This window comes from Chiloscyllium plagiosum, unplaced genomic scaffold (genome assembly GCF_037043375.1).
Source record: "Chiloscyllium plagiosum isolate Xiang-an unplaced genomic scaffold, Cpla_swu_hap1 HiC_scaffold_43, whole genome shotgun sequence".
NCBI lineage: Eukaryota > Metazoa > Chordata > Chondrichthyes > Orectolobiformes > Hemiscylliidae > Chiloscyllium > Chiloscyllium plagiosum.
In genome coordinates this window covers 10,734,519-10,754,255 of record NW_028270181.1, presented here as the reverse complement: position 1 = coordinate 10,754,255, position 19,737 = coordinate 10,734,519, and the positions used below count along the sequence as shown (strand labels likewise).

Below are 19,737 nucleotides of genomic sequence, written 5' to 3'. Positions count from 1 at the left end.
TGTTATTGCCACTACAGCAGCCTGCGTAAATGATGGATGGTGAGTGTTAAAATGCATTTACTGTGCGTTTGTATACATAAAACCAGGTAAATTCCCCCAAGAAAGTGGACCCTTTCAGAAAGCCACCTGATGCCGAAAGATATTACATTTGTACAGGTGTAGAGCAGGAGTTTTCCGTTTAAAGATCAGTTGAATTGGTAACACTGCAGAATTCTAAATCTTCCCTATCGTAGCACCATGCAGAGGTAGTTCCCTGGAGAGCAGTCTGGTGTAAGTATGGCAGCATATCAATCCCCCATGTCTTTCATGTGGATTTCCCAAGCTCAGTAGCATTGCAGTTCACCAGGATCTGGAGAGGGCAGCTATAAGGCAAGAGCAACACCTGGAGCTCCTCACAGAATCATAGAATCCCTGCAGTGTAGGCCATTCGGTCCATCGAACCCACTGAAGAGCATCCCACTCAGACCCATCTCTCTACCCTATCCCTTAACTCCGCATTTCCCATAGCTAATCCACCTAGCCTGCAAATCCCTGGATACAATGGGTAATTTAGCATTACCAAGCCACCTAACCTGCACAGAGAGTCATGGAGATGTACAGCATGGAATTCGACCATTTGGTTCAACTCATCCGTGCTGACCAGATATCCTAAATGTATCTAGTTATATTTGCCAGCATTTGCTCATATCCCTCTAAACCCTTTGTATTCTAAATGTCTTTCAAATGTTGTAATTGTACCAGCCTCCATCACTTCCTCTGGCAGCTCATAAGTTGTCCCTTGGGTCCCTTTTAACTCTTTCCTCTCTCACCTTTGAACGTATGCCCTCTAGTTCTGGACGCCCCCACCCTGGGGAAAAGACTTTGGCTATTCACCCGATCCATGCCTCTCATGATTTTACAAATCTCTATGAGGACATCCCTCAGCATCCGATGCTCCAGGGAAAACAGCCCCAGCCTATTCAGGCTCTTCCCATAGCTCAAGCCCTCCAACCCTGGCAACATCTTTGTAAATCTTTTCTAAACCCTTTCAAATTTCACAACATTCTTCCGATAACATCTTTGAACTGTGGGAAGAAAACGGAACACCCAGAGGAAACACATGCAGACGTGGGGAGAATGTTTAAACCCTGCGCAGACGGTCTGAGGCTGGAACTGAACCAGAGTCCCTGGCGCTGTGAGGCAGCAGTGCAAACCACTAAGCCACCGTTCCACCCACAAATGTGCAAGTGAAAAGGGAGGATATTGTGTCGTTCAGTTGAGTGAAGGAAGGTGACTTCCATCAAGCAGCAACCCATAGCATTGGGAAAACATACTTACAGGGAGAAAGAACAGTCTCAAAAAGCAAAATAAAAATCTAAAGACACTAATGAACATATAAAATGTAGTGATTGCAAATGACATTGAGACACCTCAACAGCTTTAGGCTAAACACCTGGTACCATTTCAATTTTAACAAAATGCAAATTCAGGTTCATAAATTCTATTGATGGAATGAGGTCAGCTGTGGGCGTCAATGTCCCGACATCAATGCTGCGATGAGAGAAATGCTCAGTCGCCATAACAACACAACAAAGCCAGTGGACACTCCTCTTCTCCACTGTTGTTCCCTGCCTGCCTGGTATCAGGAGTTACCTGTGCCTGAGGGCTGCAGTTGGTGTCATTACTCCACGATTAGCAAGAATGGGGACTGTTGCGGACACTGCTTCTTCGCCAAACATTAAAGTGGCTGGAAGACCATGTTAAAGCAAGCCAAGGTGTTCCCTAACCTCGCAACTCAGACTGGCATAAGAAGGTGCCCACAACAGATGACTAAAGCAGTATCTTTTCATGCTCCTCATGTTGATCTAGCAGGGGCAACTGGAGACCTTTTTTGAGTGGTGGGTGGGGGAGTGGGGGTGGTGGTGGTGAGGGTGAGGGTGAGGTGGGATGGAGTGGGGTGAGGTTAGGGATTTGGAATAGAGGAGATGAGGTGAATTTGCTTGCTTATCCAGTGGTGATCTGCAAAGTGTTGCCTGAGAGGCCAGTGGCAGTATCTCTAATAGTAACTTCTAAAACAAAATCTGAAGCATATCTGAAGTGGAAAGAATGGCAGGGCTATGGGGCAAGGGCGGCGGTGGGACTATTTCAATCGTACTTAGAAATTAGGAGTAGGAGTAGGTCATTCGGCCCATTGAAACTGTTCCGCCATTCAACGTGATCACACTTGATCCTCTATCTCAACACCAGATGCCCTCCCTCTCCCCATATTCCTCAATGCCTTTAACTGCTAGAAATTGAACCATATTCAATGACTTGGCCTCCAAAGCTTTCTGTGGTCCAGGGTTCCACAGATTCCACACCCTTTAATTGAAGAGATTTCTCCTAATTTCAGTCCAAAGTGGCCTCACCCATATCCCGAGACCTTGACCCTTTGTTTTGGAGGTCCCAGACAGGGGTCTGCAAAGAAACAGCATGGACAGAGTGGGCTGAATGGTCTCCTTCTGCGCTTATGGTTCTGTGTTATCTTGCATGCATGAAAGTTGACATTGGGTATGATTTAGAGGGTACGGAGTAAATGGTGGGCTTAAAACACTTGGGTTTTGCTTTTCCTCTTATTAACCTTTGGGGCTTCTTGGCTCCTGTCACTAAATCCTTCCCTTCTAATAGTTGGCAGGCAGTACACAGCTCCAGCTGCAGCAGCCACAGCTGCTGTTGGTCTGGCTGAGCAAGGTATGTGGCATCGAACTACCCATGTGAAAAGCAGCATGCAAACTGAGTGTTTTCACCTAACTCGGAATGACTGTCATTTAACCATCATTCATCATTGCTTCCCGAGGTTTTTTGTTTCTTTAAGATAACAAAAAGGTATGTGAAACTTGAGCATAGGTGGGGAAATGTATTTGTCCCATTAAAAACCTGTAGCCGCATGCATACACCGCAAGTCTACTAGCTTTGAAAGCTCCTCAATATTGGCATGCAAGTAGTTAACATGTTCACCTGCATTGCCGTTGTTTGCGTTATTAATGGTTAGCCATTAGACACAAGTCTGCTAATGTCAAGGCTGAAACGGCAGACGTGAGACTGGAGTTCTGAGTACTACTTCCCGAACCCAAGATCTTGAGCCGATGCTCCCTGGCCTTCCAGCTTCCAGCTTCTGCAGTATTTTCCTGTTTGTATTAAGCGATTGTGTGCTAATGTTGGACAAGCCTATCGGAGCACTGCAGTGGTGCAATGGGTTACCTTTTCATGATGAATACATTTCAGCCCTGATATTTTTCTTTTGACAATTTAAAGAGTGTTTAATGCGGAGAGCCTGAAGTTAAACACAATAGGGACAATAATTAGATTGGCCCAGACAATTTGCGACGAGTTTATGCATGCCTGCAACTGCATCTGCGTTATTTTCATTGGAATCTTTATCATGTGTTCTGACAAAGTAACTGAAATTAATATTTCAAATGTTTAGATGTGGAGAAGCAACGCACCCTTGCAAATTTCTAGGTTTCATCTTTCTATTGAAAGATTTGTTCATCCCATTGTAAAAACTCCTTTAGCGTAAACTGGTCATTAATGGCAGAAATTGCAGAATTTATACTTAAAAGGCAGGAGGTTACAGGAATCCATTCACAGAATGGTACATGGAACAAGTGGCTATTGAAGACAAATCACTTCCAACATTAAATGAGCTGAGGTGAAAAGTTGACCGAAAAATAATAGGGGAAGAGAAGAGAAATAAGATAAAACTTGGCCCAAAGATATGTAAACACAAGTATGGCACAGAAATCCGAGTGGCCTAAAGCATTTCCACTGTTCAAGAGCTACTCTGAATGTCAAAATATCAACGTTATATAAAATGTATAACATAATTGAGTTTGAAGATGTTTCTTCACTCAGTAACACATTCCAGTCATTTGAAGACTGGTTTTAGTCCATTATGCTCAGAATACAAAGCAGGCTTCAAATCGCAGGATCCATTAAAGACTGCTTCGCATGTTTTGAAATTTTTTTCATCTTTTCAGAAGAGTGCCTCTGCCTCTCAGTCCTAAAAAAAAACCTGAAACATATCAGTCATTTAATTATCGTATTCAATTGGTTAAGGTTCTGAAGGTCCTTTGCTGGTGAGGGTCTATCCCAGGGGAACCAAGCAGGAGAGACTGGGTCAAAGAGACATCTGTGCACAGATTTATAAGGAGGGAGCAGGTACACACTGAATGGAAAAAGGACAAGTCTAACTTCCAGAAAATAACTATTTGGGTCCTCTGCCAAAAATCTGACTGTGATTATAGAATGATAAGTGACTATGTTATAATGTTGCAGCTTCTAATTTTTGTCTTAAAATCCAGAATAGCCAGCCAATGATGATAGCTGAAAGGCCAAGTAAATTTAAAACCATAGCCCTCATCTAATTGCAATTAATTTGGTTTAAGATCTGGTTGCAGTGACCTTGACTATTTCTGGTTCCATCCATCCCGCAGTTCCAGTCTTTCTATTGTGCTTTTACTCCTTAATGTCTAAGTAGGTGTAAAGCATTCTCTTTCCTCCGCCCCTTCCATGCTATTGCTGAAGAATGACAATTATCAATAGCCCAAAGATACTAATGGGAGAAATATTTTGAAAGGTAAATATACCATGTAGTTGTTAAACTGGGTTTTCCCATTTCACATGTGTTGACTTTCTTCACAGAAGGACAGTAGGAATTCACATTTTAGTCCACTTATTAATAAATGGGAGGGTGTTGGGGGAAGGTCAACACACTGGTCATTGAGAAGCTACTGGTGAACGAGATTGTGTTCGAGAATACGCTTTACAATTATTGGAGGAAGCGTGAAGTTCATCATTTCCAATCTTCTCATCTGCCACATTGACTGAGCTGAGCGTGCGCTGATCCCATCTCATGTGATTAATGCTTCCCGTTACCTCTGTGTGTGCATGAGGATTGGTTGCCTGCCTAACACGTTTCATCATGTTGGAGCCCTTTGCTAATGGGGTTATTTCCTGACAGTGGTGAAGCGTGTGACCTGTATCGGGACAGTGGCTGCAATTCATACCCATGTAGAGACATTTCACTCATAGGGCCACTACATTTGGAATGTGGAATGTAATGCCAGACAGAGAATAGAAAAAAGAGCATGTCAATTCCCTCTTGAAGTCTTGGTCCTTATGGCAGGCCCTTAGGAAGCATTTTTAAAGTGGTACACCCATATCTCCTCCTCCACAATCTCACCTCCAGTAAAGGTGCACCGAGCTCTGTTCCTCTTTCTGTGTCCATTTAATTTCCCATTCGTCAATGGCAATTTACCAGTCTGATTTCAAATTTAATCCCTTGGTGTAAGACCTTCTCTCATTGGTACTTGCCTTTCGCCCATTGCCCCAAATTGTATCCAATCACATATTTTCCCATTGGACAAAACAGTCTGTTCAAGAGACCAGGGCAGGTCAGTTTGTGATAAGGGCAATAAATGTACCTGTGTTAGTGGTTCCTATGGACCTGCCTCATTGCCATTCCCAAGAGTTAACACCAGACTCCTACTGCATTTGGAATGAACGTGCTTTGAGAAACAAAGATCTATATACTAAATATTGCAATTCAAACATCATTCTTTCTCCTCTATATCTCTTCCTTTTTTCTCACTGTGTAATTCATGAAAGGTAAGATTGAGACAGTAACTTCCATTACTTAACTAAATATGCTTGAACTTGCCCTTCAGTGGTTTGTTCTGCCACTGGCAATATCCTTGTTTTCAATCTTTAGAAAGCTATTAACTTCTTCCAAAATGCCTCTTGTACCAAACGGAATGATAGTCCAATTTGTCAGAAATAAATTAATCTTCACAGAAGCAAAGCAGTAATACGATAAATGCTTACAATGTTTTGTTTCACTTGATCTTACAGCAGCAAAGAATTTACTGAATAAGAAAACAGATGGTGTCAAGGTAGGTTTAAGGTTTTTGTGTGTGTCTCATTTCCTAAGGGGCTATTTTCATTCTGTTTAAAACCTGCTGTTGTAAGTGAACAATACACAGAAAACACTCAGAATGGAATAAGAACCTGAAAGCAAGAGACCAGATCTCATTTAATGTGGAAGAGTGTTTTCATTCTTTGTGGCATCTCTGAAATTGTTCCCCTAGTGATAAATGGTTATGTATTGAAATTGGCTTGCTTATTGCCTCAACTTGATTTAGCTGTACTGTGGAGTTGCTGTAAGAGTTGCTTATTTCATGCTTTCAGAACAGCCCTGTCTTTACCAGCCAATTTCCTTTAGCTTTATTTTTCAAAGTGAGCCTGACCAGAGGAGTACATCTCTTGTAGTTCTTCCTTCCATTCCCAATTCATCGACAACCTCTACATTACACTTGGCTGCAGATGGGAATTACACTTGGAGATGCGGCGACTGTGTGAGTTTGGAGTGGGCAAAACTGTAACTTAGAGGATGCAGACTTATAGAACATAGAACAATACAGCGCAGAACAGGCTCTTCGGCCCTCGATGTTGTGCCGACGTGTGAACTAATCTAGGCCCATCCCCCTACACTATCCCATCATCATCCGTGTGCTTATTAAAAATACCATGCACTTTTGAAGGCTGATCCACAGGACTGGCAACTTCAGTGAGAAGTCACATGGCACCAGGATTAGTCCAATACGTTTATTTGAAATAGATTTCAAATAGGCCTGTTGAACTATAACCTGGTATCATGTGACTTCTGACTTTGTCCACCCCAGTCCAACATGGCCATCTTCACATCACCTCTTCAGTGAGACCTTTTCAAAGTAGCATTGTTTCTTTCTGCAATGGGGGGCTTAAAAGCTCTTTTGATTACAAAGACAACCCACCCAAACTCTCCCCAAACCACCAATTGATTGACCTTTATTACACAATCACTTTGTAATTATGCTCACTGCTTTCAGAATTGGTTATTAGTTAGTAAGATGATGACGGAATACTGTTTGAGTGCAAAATGACGGTTTGGATAATTGTGGATCTTTCTCGTCAAGTATAATTAAGACTCTAATAATAGCGTGTTAAAAAAGAACACACAATGGATTATATAACGCAGACTGAAAAACATCTGCCAATTAGTCTCATTAAGAAGGGAACTTTTAAAAGCCAACATATAGTCAGACAAGACCTCAGTCAGTAATGGGATGATGTTCTCATTTGGAGGTCTCTCAGAATGGCAGGTTTGGAAAAGTTTAATTATATCACACTCCTGTGGTATATTGGCAGATGTACTGTCATCCACCTTGTGGATGGAATGTTCTGTTCAAATGGTGCAAAGTTCAAAACAGTGGAAACCCAAAGAGGCGTGGAAATGCAGGTGCCACCATTACTCAAATGTCATGAACAGGGTAAAATCTGCGGCTTACCCTGATTTGTAGCTCAGGTTGTGAATCAGGTTATAAGTTTGCTCACTGAGCTGGAAGATTTGTTTTCAGATGTTTCATCACCCTGCTAGGTAACATCATCAGTGAGCCTCTGGTGAAGTGCTGGTGTTCTGTCCTGCTTGCTATTTATGTCTCTTGGTCTGTTGTGGTGAATGATATCATTTCCGATTCTTTTACTGAGAGGTTGGTAAATCGGATCCAAATCGATATGTTTGTTAATAGAGTTCCGGTTTGAATGGCAGGCCTCAAGGAATTCCCGTGCGTGTCTTTGTTTAGCCTGTCCCAGGATGGATGTATTGTCCCAGTCGAACTGGTGTCCCTCATCGTCTGTGTGTATGGATAATAATGATAGTTGGTCATATCTTTTGGTGGCTAGTTGATGCTCATGTGTCTTGTTCCTGCCTGTCTGTCCAATATATTGTTTGTTGCAGTCCTTGCAGGGTATTTTGTATATAATACAGGGTATGTTGCTTTTTTTGTTTGGTACAGGTTCTATCCAAAGCAGTTTCCTGATCAAGGTATCAGAAGTTTGACTAAGTGGCTATAAGTGATTGGCATTAAGTCCTGTGACTGTCCCCACAACCTGTAGTATCCAAGGCTTCGGATCAAAAGGAGATGAGCTCGGTTGTTGGGAAAGCAACACACACCTCACAGGCACAATCATTCTCCCTCAAACTCAGGGATTGGCACAAACTGACTTAAAAATTTGAAAATTGAAATATTTTGACTCGTGAGCACTGTACACACAAGGAACTATTATTTTCAATCCTTTAGTCCTGTTATTCTGGGAAATCCCTTAATTTGTACTTTTTCTGACATTCAACATGAGAAATTGGAGCAAGAATAAGCTATTCAACTTCTTCCAGCCTGCTTTGCCAGTCATGGCCACATTTTGACACAAAAACAGAAATTGCTGGATAAACTCAGCAGGTCTGGCAGCTGTCAGGAGTGTTTTGAGGAAGGGTCACTGGACCCGAATTTGCAAACTTTGCTTTCTCTCCACAGCTGCTGCCGGACCTGCTGAGCTTTTCCAGCAATTTCTGTTTTTGTTTCTGATTTACAGTTCTTTTGACTTTTCTTTTGTGATATCAAGGAATTTTTTTACAAATAATTTCAGAAATGCATCAAGTGTTTTTGTTAAAAATTCAGCAGAATAAGTGTGACGTTTTAAAATTACACCCTGGCATTCTAGCAAGTCAGTAATTTTAAGGTTGTTCTTTTTGGCCTGTTTTCACAAGAGGAATTAATCAATTTTAAGTGAAATAAGTAGTATCCCAAAGAGTCATTGCAAGGCCTTAGGTATCAACACTGAATGTTAAGTATGCTATTATCGTTGCAATTATTTCAAAGCTTCCAAATTAAATATAACATGCCACTTAAACTCATGAAAGTAGAATGCCAGTTAGTTTAATGTAAAGAGTTTGTATTGTGTGTCAATCCACATTAATAGCATGCCAAGTAAATTCTGTGTTTCCCGGGGAAGTGATGATCATTTACTTGCTTTTCATTACCTGTTCCCAGTGCAGTGAATGCTCTACATTCCCATTGTTTGCTACGTTGTTTTATTTCTGAAGTATTCTCCATTGCTTTTATATTGTGGATCCTCGCAAATCGATGCATCTACAAGAGCTTATTTTACAGATATTCAAATGAGTAGAATCTCTCTTTAGTTTTCTTTTCACCACAAAGGATTTTGTCAGATGCGGAGAAAGACATTCTGAGAAGCAGGTTTCTGTGTCTTTATTGCCCACAGCCAGCAATCACCTCCCTGAATTTACTCTCCACTATTTGACTTCAGGATGCTGGCAAAACTGTATTCTCCATATCTTCAATCCTTAAGTTCAAAGTCACCTTGCCCTTCATATCTCTGTAACAGCCTCTCATATGTCAGTGTGCTGAGATCATTTTATACCCCTTTGATCTGTCCTCTCTCTGGGTTCCTAATTTTCATTGCTGCACCAGTGGCAACTCTGTCTTCAACTGTCTCTTGCCCCAAACTCTGAAATTGCCTTTGTAAACCTCTCTCTTTCTCCATGATCTAAACTTTTGTCCTGTGGTTCTGTGTCAAATTATGTCCAGTCATACCCATTTTTGCTACATTCAAGCTGCTCTGTAAATGCGAGTAATTGTTATTGTTCCTGACAACTTGCGAAGTTAATTCAGAGATCAGCCACTCAGTATGTGGCTTAAGCTACATTTGGACAGATTTTTTCTTCTTTCCCTGAAGTACACTGTTGAACTATTTGGAATTTTTATAATGGGTTGATAACTTTCAAAGTCATCAGAATTTTCCTTTGTACCAAGCCACAAAATATCAGAGTATCAAATTCAGTTTCACAATTGGTTATATTTCTGGTTTAACATCACAACCACTACAAGAATAAGAATTACAGGGAACTTCATTATAGCAGTACAGACTTTACCAAAATCTGGGGTTAGTTAGCTCCATTGGTTGGATGGCTGGTTTGCAAAATGGAATGATGCCAAGAGTGTGTGGGTTCAATCCCCATGTTGGCTGAGGTTACCATGAAGGACTCGCCTTCTCAACCCCTCCCCTTGCCGGAGGCATGGGGCCCTCAGGTTAAACCACCACCAGTCATCTATCTGTGATGAATAAAGCAGCTGTATGTTCCTCTGGGATTATGATGACTTTACCTTCACCTCACAATCCAGCCCATCTGTCATCCTCAATCACAAGCCACAGAGATGGATGGTCATTTCCGCCCTCCGATTACTCACAATTTTTAATGCTGACAAGCTGCATTTATTCCATTTTAGTCTCACTGCTACAAATGCCCTTGGAAAGCAGGTGGAACAGGAAGGTTATTATATGAGGTGAGACGATTGGGAGCACTGTTGATAATTTAAGGTGGGAATCTACAGAACAAACTAATGCTGAGATTGAGCATTCTTTTTAGCCTGCTTTTCCTGCGTTCCGGATCATTGGAAATATTCATGTATTTTATGACTCACTTTGAGCATCAGGCCACTAGTGAGAGGTACAACACAAAACCCAAGGCTCTTCTTGCACTACCTTGTACTCCAAGCTCCAAGCAGCTGTTTCTGAGAATACACCCAAAGCAGAATTTGGATAAAGTCAAAAAAGACTCTCCAACATATGGGGATTTGAGTGAAAAATTAGTTGATGAAGGGCTCCGGCCTGAAACATAGATTTTTCTGCTCCTCGGATGCTGCCTGACCTGCTGTGCCTTTCCAGCAACACACACTCCACTCTAATCTCCAGCATCTGCAGACCTCATGTCTCCTGAAAAATTAGCTCCCTGAATGCATTGACCTCAGTTTATGAAGGCAGGACTGTTTGCTTATAGTTTCACCCTTATTCATAGTATGTGGGCCGAGACCGCAATTGGCAGAAGGACTGGGAGACAGAAAGGACGAGGAGAAATACACGATTTTGCAGGCAGTACTGATTGTTAACTACAGTGTTCAGAAGTTAAATGACCAAACCTCCAATTTAGTATCAACTGTTAATAGATTGCTGCCATGGCCCTCCCCTTTGCCGCTTCCATCAGTATGCCTTTGTTTACACAGCATCCATCAGTTGAAAGAAAAATCTCACATTTGTATGGCACCTTTCGTCTCCCAAGAACAGCCCACTGCTTCGTGGCCATTGAGCAACTTGTGAAGGGTACCACCATAACGTAGGGAACTCACTTGTACACAAGGTTTTACATGACACATTCGCCAGATTATTTGTCCTTGTGGTATAGCGTAATGGAGAAATATTGGCTCGGTCACTGGGGACAAGTTTTGTGGTCTTTTTTTGAAATAGAACCTTGGATGACCATCCTCAGAGGATGTGGCCTTCTCACTTGAAAGGTTACAAATGCAACAATGCCTCCCCTGCGCTGGCGGGGCAGCCTAGATTTTATACCCAGGTCTTTGTGTGCAACTTGAACCCACAGGTTTTGTAACCCAGGTGGGAGAGCTACTCTCTAAAGCACAGGTTGCAGCCTTTTCCCCAGCATCAGGAGGTGACTATCCATAATCTTCAAAGTGAAGATTACTTAAGTAACTGAATGCAGAGACACAGCAGACACTATTTTCTGCACTCCATCTCGGCATCGATTTAAATTAATTGATGAATTTCAACATTGCTAAAGCTCCTACTTTTCATTGATGTCCGATGATTTATGTGCAAGGTAAATCTCATGATTTTGATGATTCGAGACATTCCTCAGTACAGTTTTTCAGAAGTGAACACTGAATGTTCTTAATGTAAAGTTTGCACCAATGTCATTGATTTCCTGTTTATTCAACCAGTTAAGAGTTGAACATACCAGATAGGGAGTACATATCCAGTAGCCTCTTTCCAATTAGGCACTTCTAGACTTGGAACTTGCCTTGATGTGGAGGTGCCCGTGTTGGATTGGGGTGGATAAAGTTGAAAACCACACACCAGGTTATAGTCCAACAGATTTATTTGAAAATACAAGCTTTCGGAGCATCTGGTATTGTTAAGAATGACTCATCCATGACCATCAAATTGAAACACCATGGAACTGAAGAAATCATGTAACTTGTTCACCCAGTGCACACCTCCTTTGAAAACAGTCAAGAGAGTGATAGCTGTCTTGCTTCCTGGTTAATAGAATCTCCATTCTCAGAGTGTATAAGCCAAAGCTTTCAATCATGTGTCATGTAATTAGCCCATTGTAGAAATCCTACCTAATGTTAACTATTGAATAAGACTTGCCTGACATCTCTCAATTTATTGTTAATTTTCATCAAGTGTATAAGTAGAAGTTTCAATATTGGTTGTGTAGTAACTAATTGCGGCACGGTGGCTCAGTGGTTAGCACTGCTAGCTCACAGCACCAGGGACCCTGGTTCAATTCCAGCCTTTGGTGAATATCAGTGTGGAGTTTGCATGTTCTCCACATGTCTGTGCAGGTTTCCTTGGTTGCTCTGGTTTCCTCCCCCAGTCCAAAGATGTGCAGACGAGGTGGATTGGCTATATGAAATTGCCCATTGTGTCTATGGATGTTCAGGCTGGTTGGATTAGCCATGGGCAATACAGGGTCAGGGTAGGGGGATGAGTCTGGGTGGGATGCTCTTCAGAGGGTTGATGATGGCTCGATGGGCCAAATGGCCTGCTTTCACACTGTAGGGGTTCTGTGATTCCAAAGTGCTAGTTTCACAGGTACCTGAAGTGATTTTTTTTTTTAAATTTGAATTACGGTTTATAACATAAGTTTTATTTTAATAATCTGCTGTTTAAATGCCAGGAAATAATTTCCATTATTCGCATTTGTGCTAGTAGATGCACACCTAAGATTTGGTTAATACAGCCAATTTAATGGAGATAAAAGGTGATTATAGTGATGGAGTTACTCATCAGTAACAATCGCTTTGAGGGTTAGAGTTGCTAACTGATTGTAAATGGCAAGTATAAAATGGTAAGATTTTCCAGGAAAGTGAACAGTGGGATAATTGGAACTGTGTAAGCTTCCAGGCTGTCTGCTGTTGTTCATAATGCCAATTCATCCTTAAATCAAGGTTCAGTCCATAACAATACTGATTTCCTCCAGTTCCTTTGCTCTTTCCCATTTCCTCTTGACTGCTCTGCTTTCTCCTTGTTTTTAAATGGATCACTATGAAAGCAATGTATTTCACATTCTCCCAAACCTTTCTGCATTGTTATCTGTCCATAATTCATTTCTGGCTGACTTAACTAAAAAAAACACCTAATCTTACACTGTCAACCCCTGTTATCCAAAATATCTCTTTGAGTTAAGCGTCGTGTCCAAATACCTGCTTAGTTCCCTTCAAATTCTTCAAACAGGTCCCCACCACATCACTTCTGGTGAATTAAACCAAAATGGAACTTGTGCAACGATAGAGGAAGTCAGGGCATTTTGCTTTATGTGATGAAATTGGGATCTGGGGCAGTTTTAACCTTTCCTACCAAGTGGGAAATTGAAGGGACTGGGAGCTGGGTAACCCTATTGCTTTTTTTTTCCATGGCTTCAGCCAATTAGAGTTGCCTTGCCAATCAGTTGGCCCCCATTCCTTAGGGATATAAACTGTTGAAATCATTTGAAGTTTGACATTCTTGCATTTGTCCTGCTGAGTGCAAAGCTAATTTTGGCTAGATTCACATTCTGTACCAATGAACATCTGATTGGGAGCAATATTGGTTTTATATCTTCTCTGATTTTAGCATCCATTTAACTCAACAAATGGGTGGAATGGGGGAAATTTTAAACACACTTGACCTGATCTGCTGGTCTTTCCATGCAACGCATTGTGTTAAAGTGGTTCTCTATTCAGTTCACTAATAGTGCACATATCCGCCAGTTAAATAAATACAAGCTCAGGTACCTCAGAAACACACAATTTGCTTTGACAGTAGATTAGATCTGACCTTTGGTTTTGTTGTGATCCATCTGTCCCTCCAAAACTAAATCTTTGTGCTTTTCCGATCTAACCAGTGGAAATCTCTTGTTCTCTTCCCTTTCTCTTATTGAACTATTCAGAAAAGGAAGTCCGGTTCCAGTATTCATTTAATGGTGAGGACCTTTTGCAACTTGCACATTATCACCTCATCTTCTGCATCTCGTGTTCATCAAATATGTGCACCATCCCATGCAGCCATGTTCCCAGAGCTGATTAAAGAGAGCTTGTGCCCTTTTATTGTTTATTGTTGTACTTGTTGTTCATTGTCTTGTGTTCACTTATGTGCCATTGCTATTTCTCGGGGCTTAAAAGCGCCAGTTTTGAGATCAAACTGATTCTTCTTTTTTTTTCCCTTTCTTTAAGATATCTTTCTGTTTCTCTTCATCTGCCATGGGTGCACCAGAGTTCTGCACGTAAACACCTTTGGCCTTTTAAAGTCTATGAACAGTATTACTTGCATTAAAGTACCAATCTTTAGGTTTTTCTGAGAACAACTATCAAGTGGTTACACTTGGCACCAATTTGCCCCCAAAGGGTTACTGTAACTTAATAGAAGGAAGGTAGTGCCTGACACTGCCTCCCTGGCACATTTCGGTTTGACAAGGGTAAAGCCAAATTCGCCAGGAAATATTATTGGAGGAATGTGTGATAACCCGGCAAAAAAAAAGGCAGTGGAATTTGCCATTGAAATCGTGGAATTAATTGAACCAAGAATACAGGCACAGTGCAGAAAAAGTAAGCTCATTTCACACTTAATTTCTGAAGAATCTAGATACCCCATGTCAAGTTACATTTGCCTCAATTAAGTCCTCTAACAATATCAGCTGTAAGTGAGGGTGGTGTGCCGCTGTGAGCAGGGATTTGAATTCGGGCCAAAGCAACAGGAAGAAAGTTCCCTCCCTCACAGCGGGAAGGTTTGCACATGACATGGACCCCTAGCATCACTAAGTGGATAAATACGAAACTGCACAGGTTAGCTAGAATCAATGTTAGCTGGAAATGTGTTGCTGGAAAAGCGCAGCAGGTCAGGCAGCATCCAGGGAACAGGAGAATCGACGTTTCGGGCATAAGCCCTTCTTCAGGAATGAGGAAAGTTTGTCCAGGCTAAGATAAAAGGTAGGGAGGAGGGACTTGGGGGAGGGGCGTCGGAAATGTGATAGGTGGAAAGAGGTCAAGGTGAGGGTGATAGGTCAGACTGAGGTGGGGGCGGAGAGGTCGGGAAGAAGATTGCAGGTTAGGAAGGCGGTGCTGAATTTGATGGATTTGACTGAGACAGGGTGGGGGGAGGGGAAATGAGGAATCTGGTGAAATCCGAGTTCATCCCTTGTGGCTGGAGCGTTCCTAGCCGGAAGATGAGGCGTTCTTCCTCCAACCGTCGTTTTGTTGTGGTCTGACGATGGAGGAGTCCAAAGACCTGCATATCCTTGGTGGAGTGGGAGGGAGAATTGAAATGTTGAGCTACAGGGTGGTTGGGTTGGTTGGTCCGGGTGTCCCAGAGGTGTTCTCTGAAATGCTCCGCAAGTAGCCGGCCTGTCTCCCCAATATAGAGGAGGCCACATCGGGTGCAGAGGATGCAATAGATGATATGTGTGGAGGTGTAGGTGAATCTGTGGCGGATATGGAAGTTGCCTTGGAGGGAGGTGAGGGGGGAGGTGTGGGCGCAAGTCTTGCACCTCCTGCGGTTGCAGGGGAAGGTGCCGGGAGTGGAGGTTGGGTTGGTGGGGGGTGTGGATCTGACGAGGGAGTCACGGAGGGAGTGGTCTTTACGGAATGCTGATAGGGGAGGGGAGGGAAATATATCCTTGGTGGTGGGGTCCGTTTGGAGGTAGCGGAAATGACGGCGGATGATGCGCTGTACATGGAGATTGGTGGGGTGGTAGGTGAGGACCAGTGGGGTTCTGTCCTGGTGGCGGTTGGAGGGGCGGGTTTCAAGGGCGGAGGAGCGGGAAGTGGAAGAGATGCGGTGGAGGGCATCGTCGACCACGTCGGGGGGGAAATTGCGGTCCTTGAAGAAGGAGGCCATCTGGGTTGTGCGTTTTTGGAACTGGTCCTCCTGGGAGCAGATGCGGCGGAGTCAAAGGAATTGGGAGAATGGGATGGCGTTTTTACAGGGGGCAGGATGGGAGGAGGTGTAGTCCAGGTAGCTGTGGGAGTCGGTCGGTTTGTAGTAGATGTCCGTGTTGATTCTGTCGCATGAGATAGAAATAGAAAGGTCGAGGAAGGGGAGGGAGGAATCTGAGACTGTCCAGGTGAATTTGAGGTCGGGGTGGAAGGTGTTGGTGAAGTAGAATCAATGTTAGAATGACACTGCTACGGTGTTCAAAAGAGAGGCCAAGGATGATTCCATGAAGCAAGGGTTAAGCCACTTGGTACAAGCAGAATACAGGAACCACGAGAACATTGAGAAGCCCTTAACTGCTTCAACACTTTGAAAATAAAAATAGGTACCTTTTGAGATGCTAATGACCCCAGCACTATTGTGCAGAATTCCTAAACAAATGTTGACTGGAGAAATATTTTCTATTGAGGAATTCTGTCTAACCATACTAAATGGGCAAATACTGAGTACACACAAATCCCATGTATGGATCAAAGATGCCTTTAAATAGATTAGATTAGATTCCCTACAGTGTGGAAACAGGCCCTTCGGTCCAACGAGTCCACACTGACCCTACGAAGAGTAATCCACCCAGACCCATTCCCCTACATTTACCCCTGACTAATGCACCTAACACTACGGGCAATTTAGCATGCCCAATTCACCTAACCTGCACATCTTTGGACTATGGGAGGAAATCGGACCACCCAGAGGAAACCCACACGGACATAGGGAGAATGTGTAAACTCCACACAGACAGTTGCCTGAGGCAGAAATTGAACCAAGGTCCCTGGTGCTGTGAGGCAGCAGTGCTAACCTCTGAGCCACCGATTGACCCGATAAAATTACTAAAGTTGCCTTTAGTAGCTCAAGTTAATGTAGCTACAGTTGATGATGAATGCTGTTATCCTTTACTTTGCCAATCTTGTTTTGGGCGTATCGAATAATTTTTTGCTATGTTTATATGACAAAGATTGAACTTGTTTCGAAAGCATGCTGGTAGTCAGTGCATCCTGAGGGTGGTACGGGGGATTAGCTAAAATATTAAGAACGTAAACCATGCAAAAATGTAAACAATTGTCAAGGAGTCTGCACCCTAAAGCAAAAGACTTTTGTCCGGTTAACAACATCGGTGATGGTGGTTGCAGGTACCGTTCTGTGAACTTGCTTCTTTAAGTTTAAAGACGTGGGCATTATCAAGATCAGGACAAAACTGACAAAACACACCTTGGATGTGCATTTTGTAGCATCATTTGAAGATGTCCCTTGCCTCTGGGTGTAGCTCCTCGGCAGGTACCTAGATTGTAGTCAGCAGGTAGACTTCTGTGAAGTCGGCGCTCCATTGCCAAGTGGGTGAACAATACCCCTGTGATTGGTTGTAGTGCGTTCACAGTCATCAGTGTGCCATAACTCTGTGTTAACCCGACAATGACAAGTAAATCAGATCCACTGCCAAGTAATTAACCAATAGTCCATTCAATATGTGGTTCACCAATGGCAAAGTGGAATATAGCTTTGGCTTAAGAGGAGTACCATTAAAGAATACTCAAAGAAAGAAAATGGCTCAAACATTGAAGTAGGTCTCATTCCCTTCTCTCCTGTCACCTGAAAGAAAAGGTGCTGCTCTATTGGTTCAAACTAATTGAGCAGCACATGAAAACCTTCACTGCATGGCTGAGATTTCTTCTTAATCCGTCATTGTTGATAGAATTTATCCCTCTGAAATGATGCTGTTGTCTTGTTCTTATATCTTTCTGGGAGAAAGTGAGGACTGCAGATGCTAGAGATCAGAGTCAAAAGGTGTTGTGCTGGAAAAGCACAACTGGTCAGGCAGCATCCGAGGAGCAGGAGAGTCACTGTTTTGAGCTTAAGCTCCTCATCAGGAATGTGATGAAGAGCTTATGCTCGAAACGTCGACTCTCCTGCCCCTCGGATGCTGCCTGACCAGCTGTGCTTTTCCATCACCACACTTTTTGACTCGTATCTTTCCACCAATCTGTCAGTGACTACACGTGGGCATGTAGATAAATGGTCTGATTAGAGAAACCTGATGCAATTTGTAGATTGCAAGGAGTTTTTCTTATGATAGGAGTATAGGCTTCTTTTCCAATCAGAGCTACGCTCAAGTATACCTTCATCAAATGTGCAGTATTAAGTCCTATAAATGTTTAACCAGAGTGAATTGTTTAGTGATGCATTATGGTTGGTCTTTTACATTGTTCAACAAATCCAATCACCCAATTCCACAGAAACCCAATTCTAAACTTTTAAGGAAGTCTGAGGCTGTAATCACAAAACTGAGATTGGTAGAGTTTCCCTAGGCTTTGGGTTACTGAGACCAAAAATATCAAATTTTGAAGACTGGTTACATAGGCTAGACTTTTATTCCTCTCTCTGTTCAAAGGGGAGGGTGTGATCTAATTGAGATGTTTAAGTTCATTAAAGAAGTTGAAAGGGTATCTCAAGAGAGATTATTTTTGCTGAAGAGAGAGGTGCAGGAAAAGTGGGGTGTAATCTCAAAATTAGAATTCTGCCAAGCAGGAAACATTTCAGACCAAGGAAAGTGGAAATCTGAAACCATCTGCTATTGAGGGTGAGAGTTGGCAGAGATGGGAGGTGATGACTAGTGGTATTTTCACTAGACTATTAATCCAGAGACCCAGGTCATGCTGTGGGGACTTGGTTTTGAATCCCTCAATGGCAGATGGTGGAATTTGAATTGAATAAAAATCTGGAATTAAGAATCTAATAATGGCCATGAATGCTTTGTTGAAGGGGGAAAAAACCCATAGGAAAGGGTGCTGCCATCCTTACCTGGTCTGACCTACATCTGATTCCAGACCATAGAAGTGTGGTTGACTCTTAACTAATTAGGGATGGACAATAAATGCTCGCCTAGCCAGCGATGCTCTCATCTCATGAGTTAATAAAGAAAAAAATCAACTGAAAATCTTAAATCTCTGACATCTTTTTGGCAAGGGTACAATGGTTATGGAACGAGTATTTGTTAATGGAGTTGAATTGTGCATCAGTTCTGGGTAGCGGAATAGGGTTCAGGAGGCAAATAGCCAACTGCTCCTACTTAGGAAGTGCAAGGACAGTTACTGTCCACGCCATGACTCAGTTTCATGGGCCTCAGCAGTTAAGTGCAGGATGGGAGCTTCTGTTTTGTTTATGCATTTTAAAAGGCTCCAAAGGCAAGTTTTAATAACTCTGCAGTGGGTTTGGAGAGTTCAGCTGGGCACCTTACAGCTACAAAGTTGTACTGGACTAGGATCATACTAAAGCCACTGTAAATGTGAGGTTTCTTGGAAACTGTATCAACTTTCACCCAAATCTATGTTGCACTCACATGTGAGTGTCCAGTGATACTGCAATTCAACTCATTGGCCTGAATTCTCATCCTCAAATCGAGAGAATTCCCAGCACTGCAAACCCAACTTACAAAAATCATTGTCTTGATGTCCAATCTGACAGACGTGGGTGGGGGATACCAGATACGATGAGGATGAATGAAAGGGCTCTCCCTGTGCACAGGCACTGTGTTGAAATAACTTTTTTTTTTATAAAACCCTTGCCCCCTCAAAACCCGTCACCACCATCCTGACACTCAGCTATGCCAACCCATCGTCAGTACCCAATACAGCATGCCTATCCACCTAGTATCCACATAGACAGCCTTCAAACCCGTGAAGAGACAAGATAAAATAAAGATTGTTTAAATAAAGCCCTTAAGTCTCAATTACAGAAAAGCACACACAACTATAAAATCCAATTTATTATATTTACATTCCTCCTAACCACATAATGTCTTATAAGAACAAGCATTTCATTAAAGTGCACAACCCACTATAT

General features: G+C 42.5%; 1 protein-coding gene across 3 annotated transcripts in view; it reads left to right on the top strand.

Moving 5' to 3' along the window:
• The window catches only part of camk2g2 (calcium/calmodulin-dependent protein kinase (CaM kinase) II gamma 2), a 353,326-nt gene that overhangs the window by 277,121 nt on the left and 56,468 nt on the right, over nt 1-19,737 (top strand). For 2 of the 3 annotated variants that reach the window (XM_087982388.1, XM_043679073.2), the window contains exon 13: nt 5,872-5,912. In XM_087982388.1, coding sequence (XP_087838514.1) covers nt 5,872-5,912 — 41 coding nt within the window. Of the gene's footprint in view, nt 1-5,871; nt 5,913-13,864; nt 13,898-19,737 lie in introns of all 3 variants that reach the window. The other variant, XM_043679072.2, reaches the window with a different exon arrangement.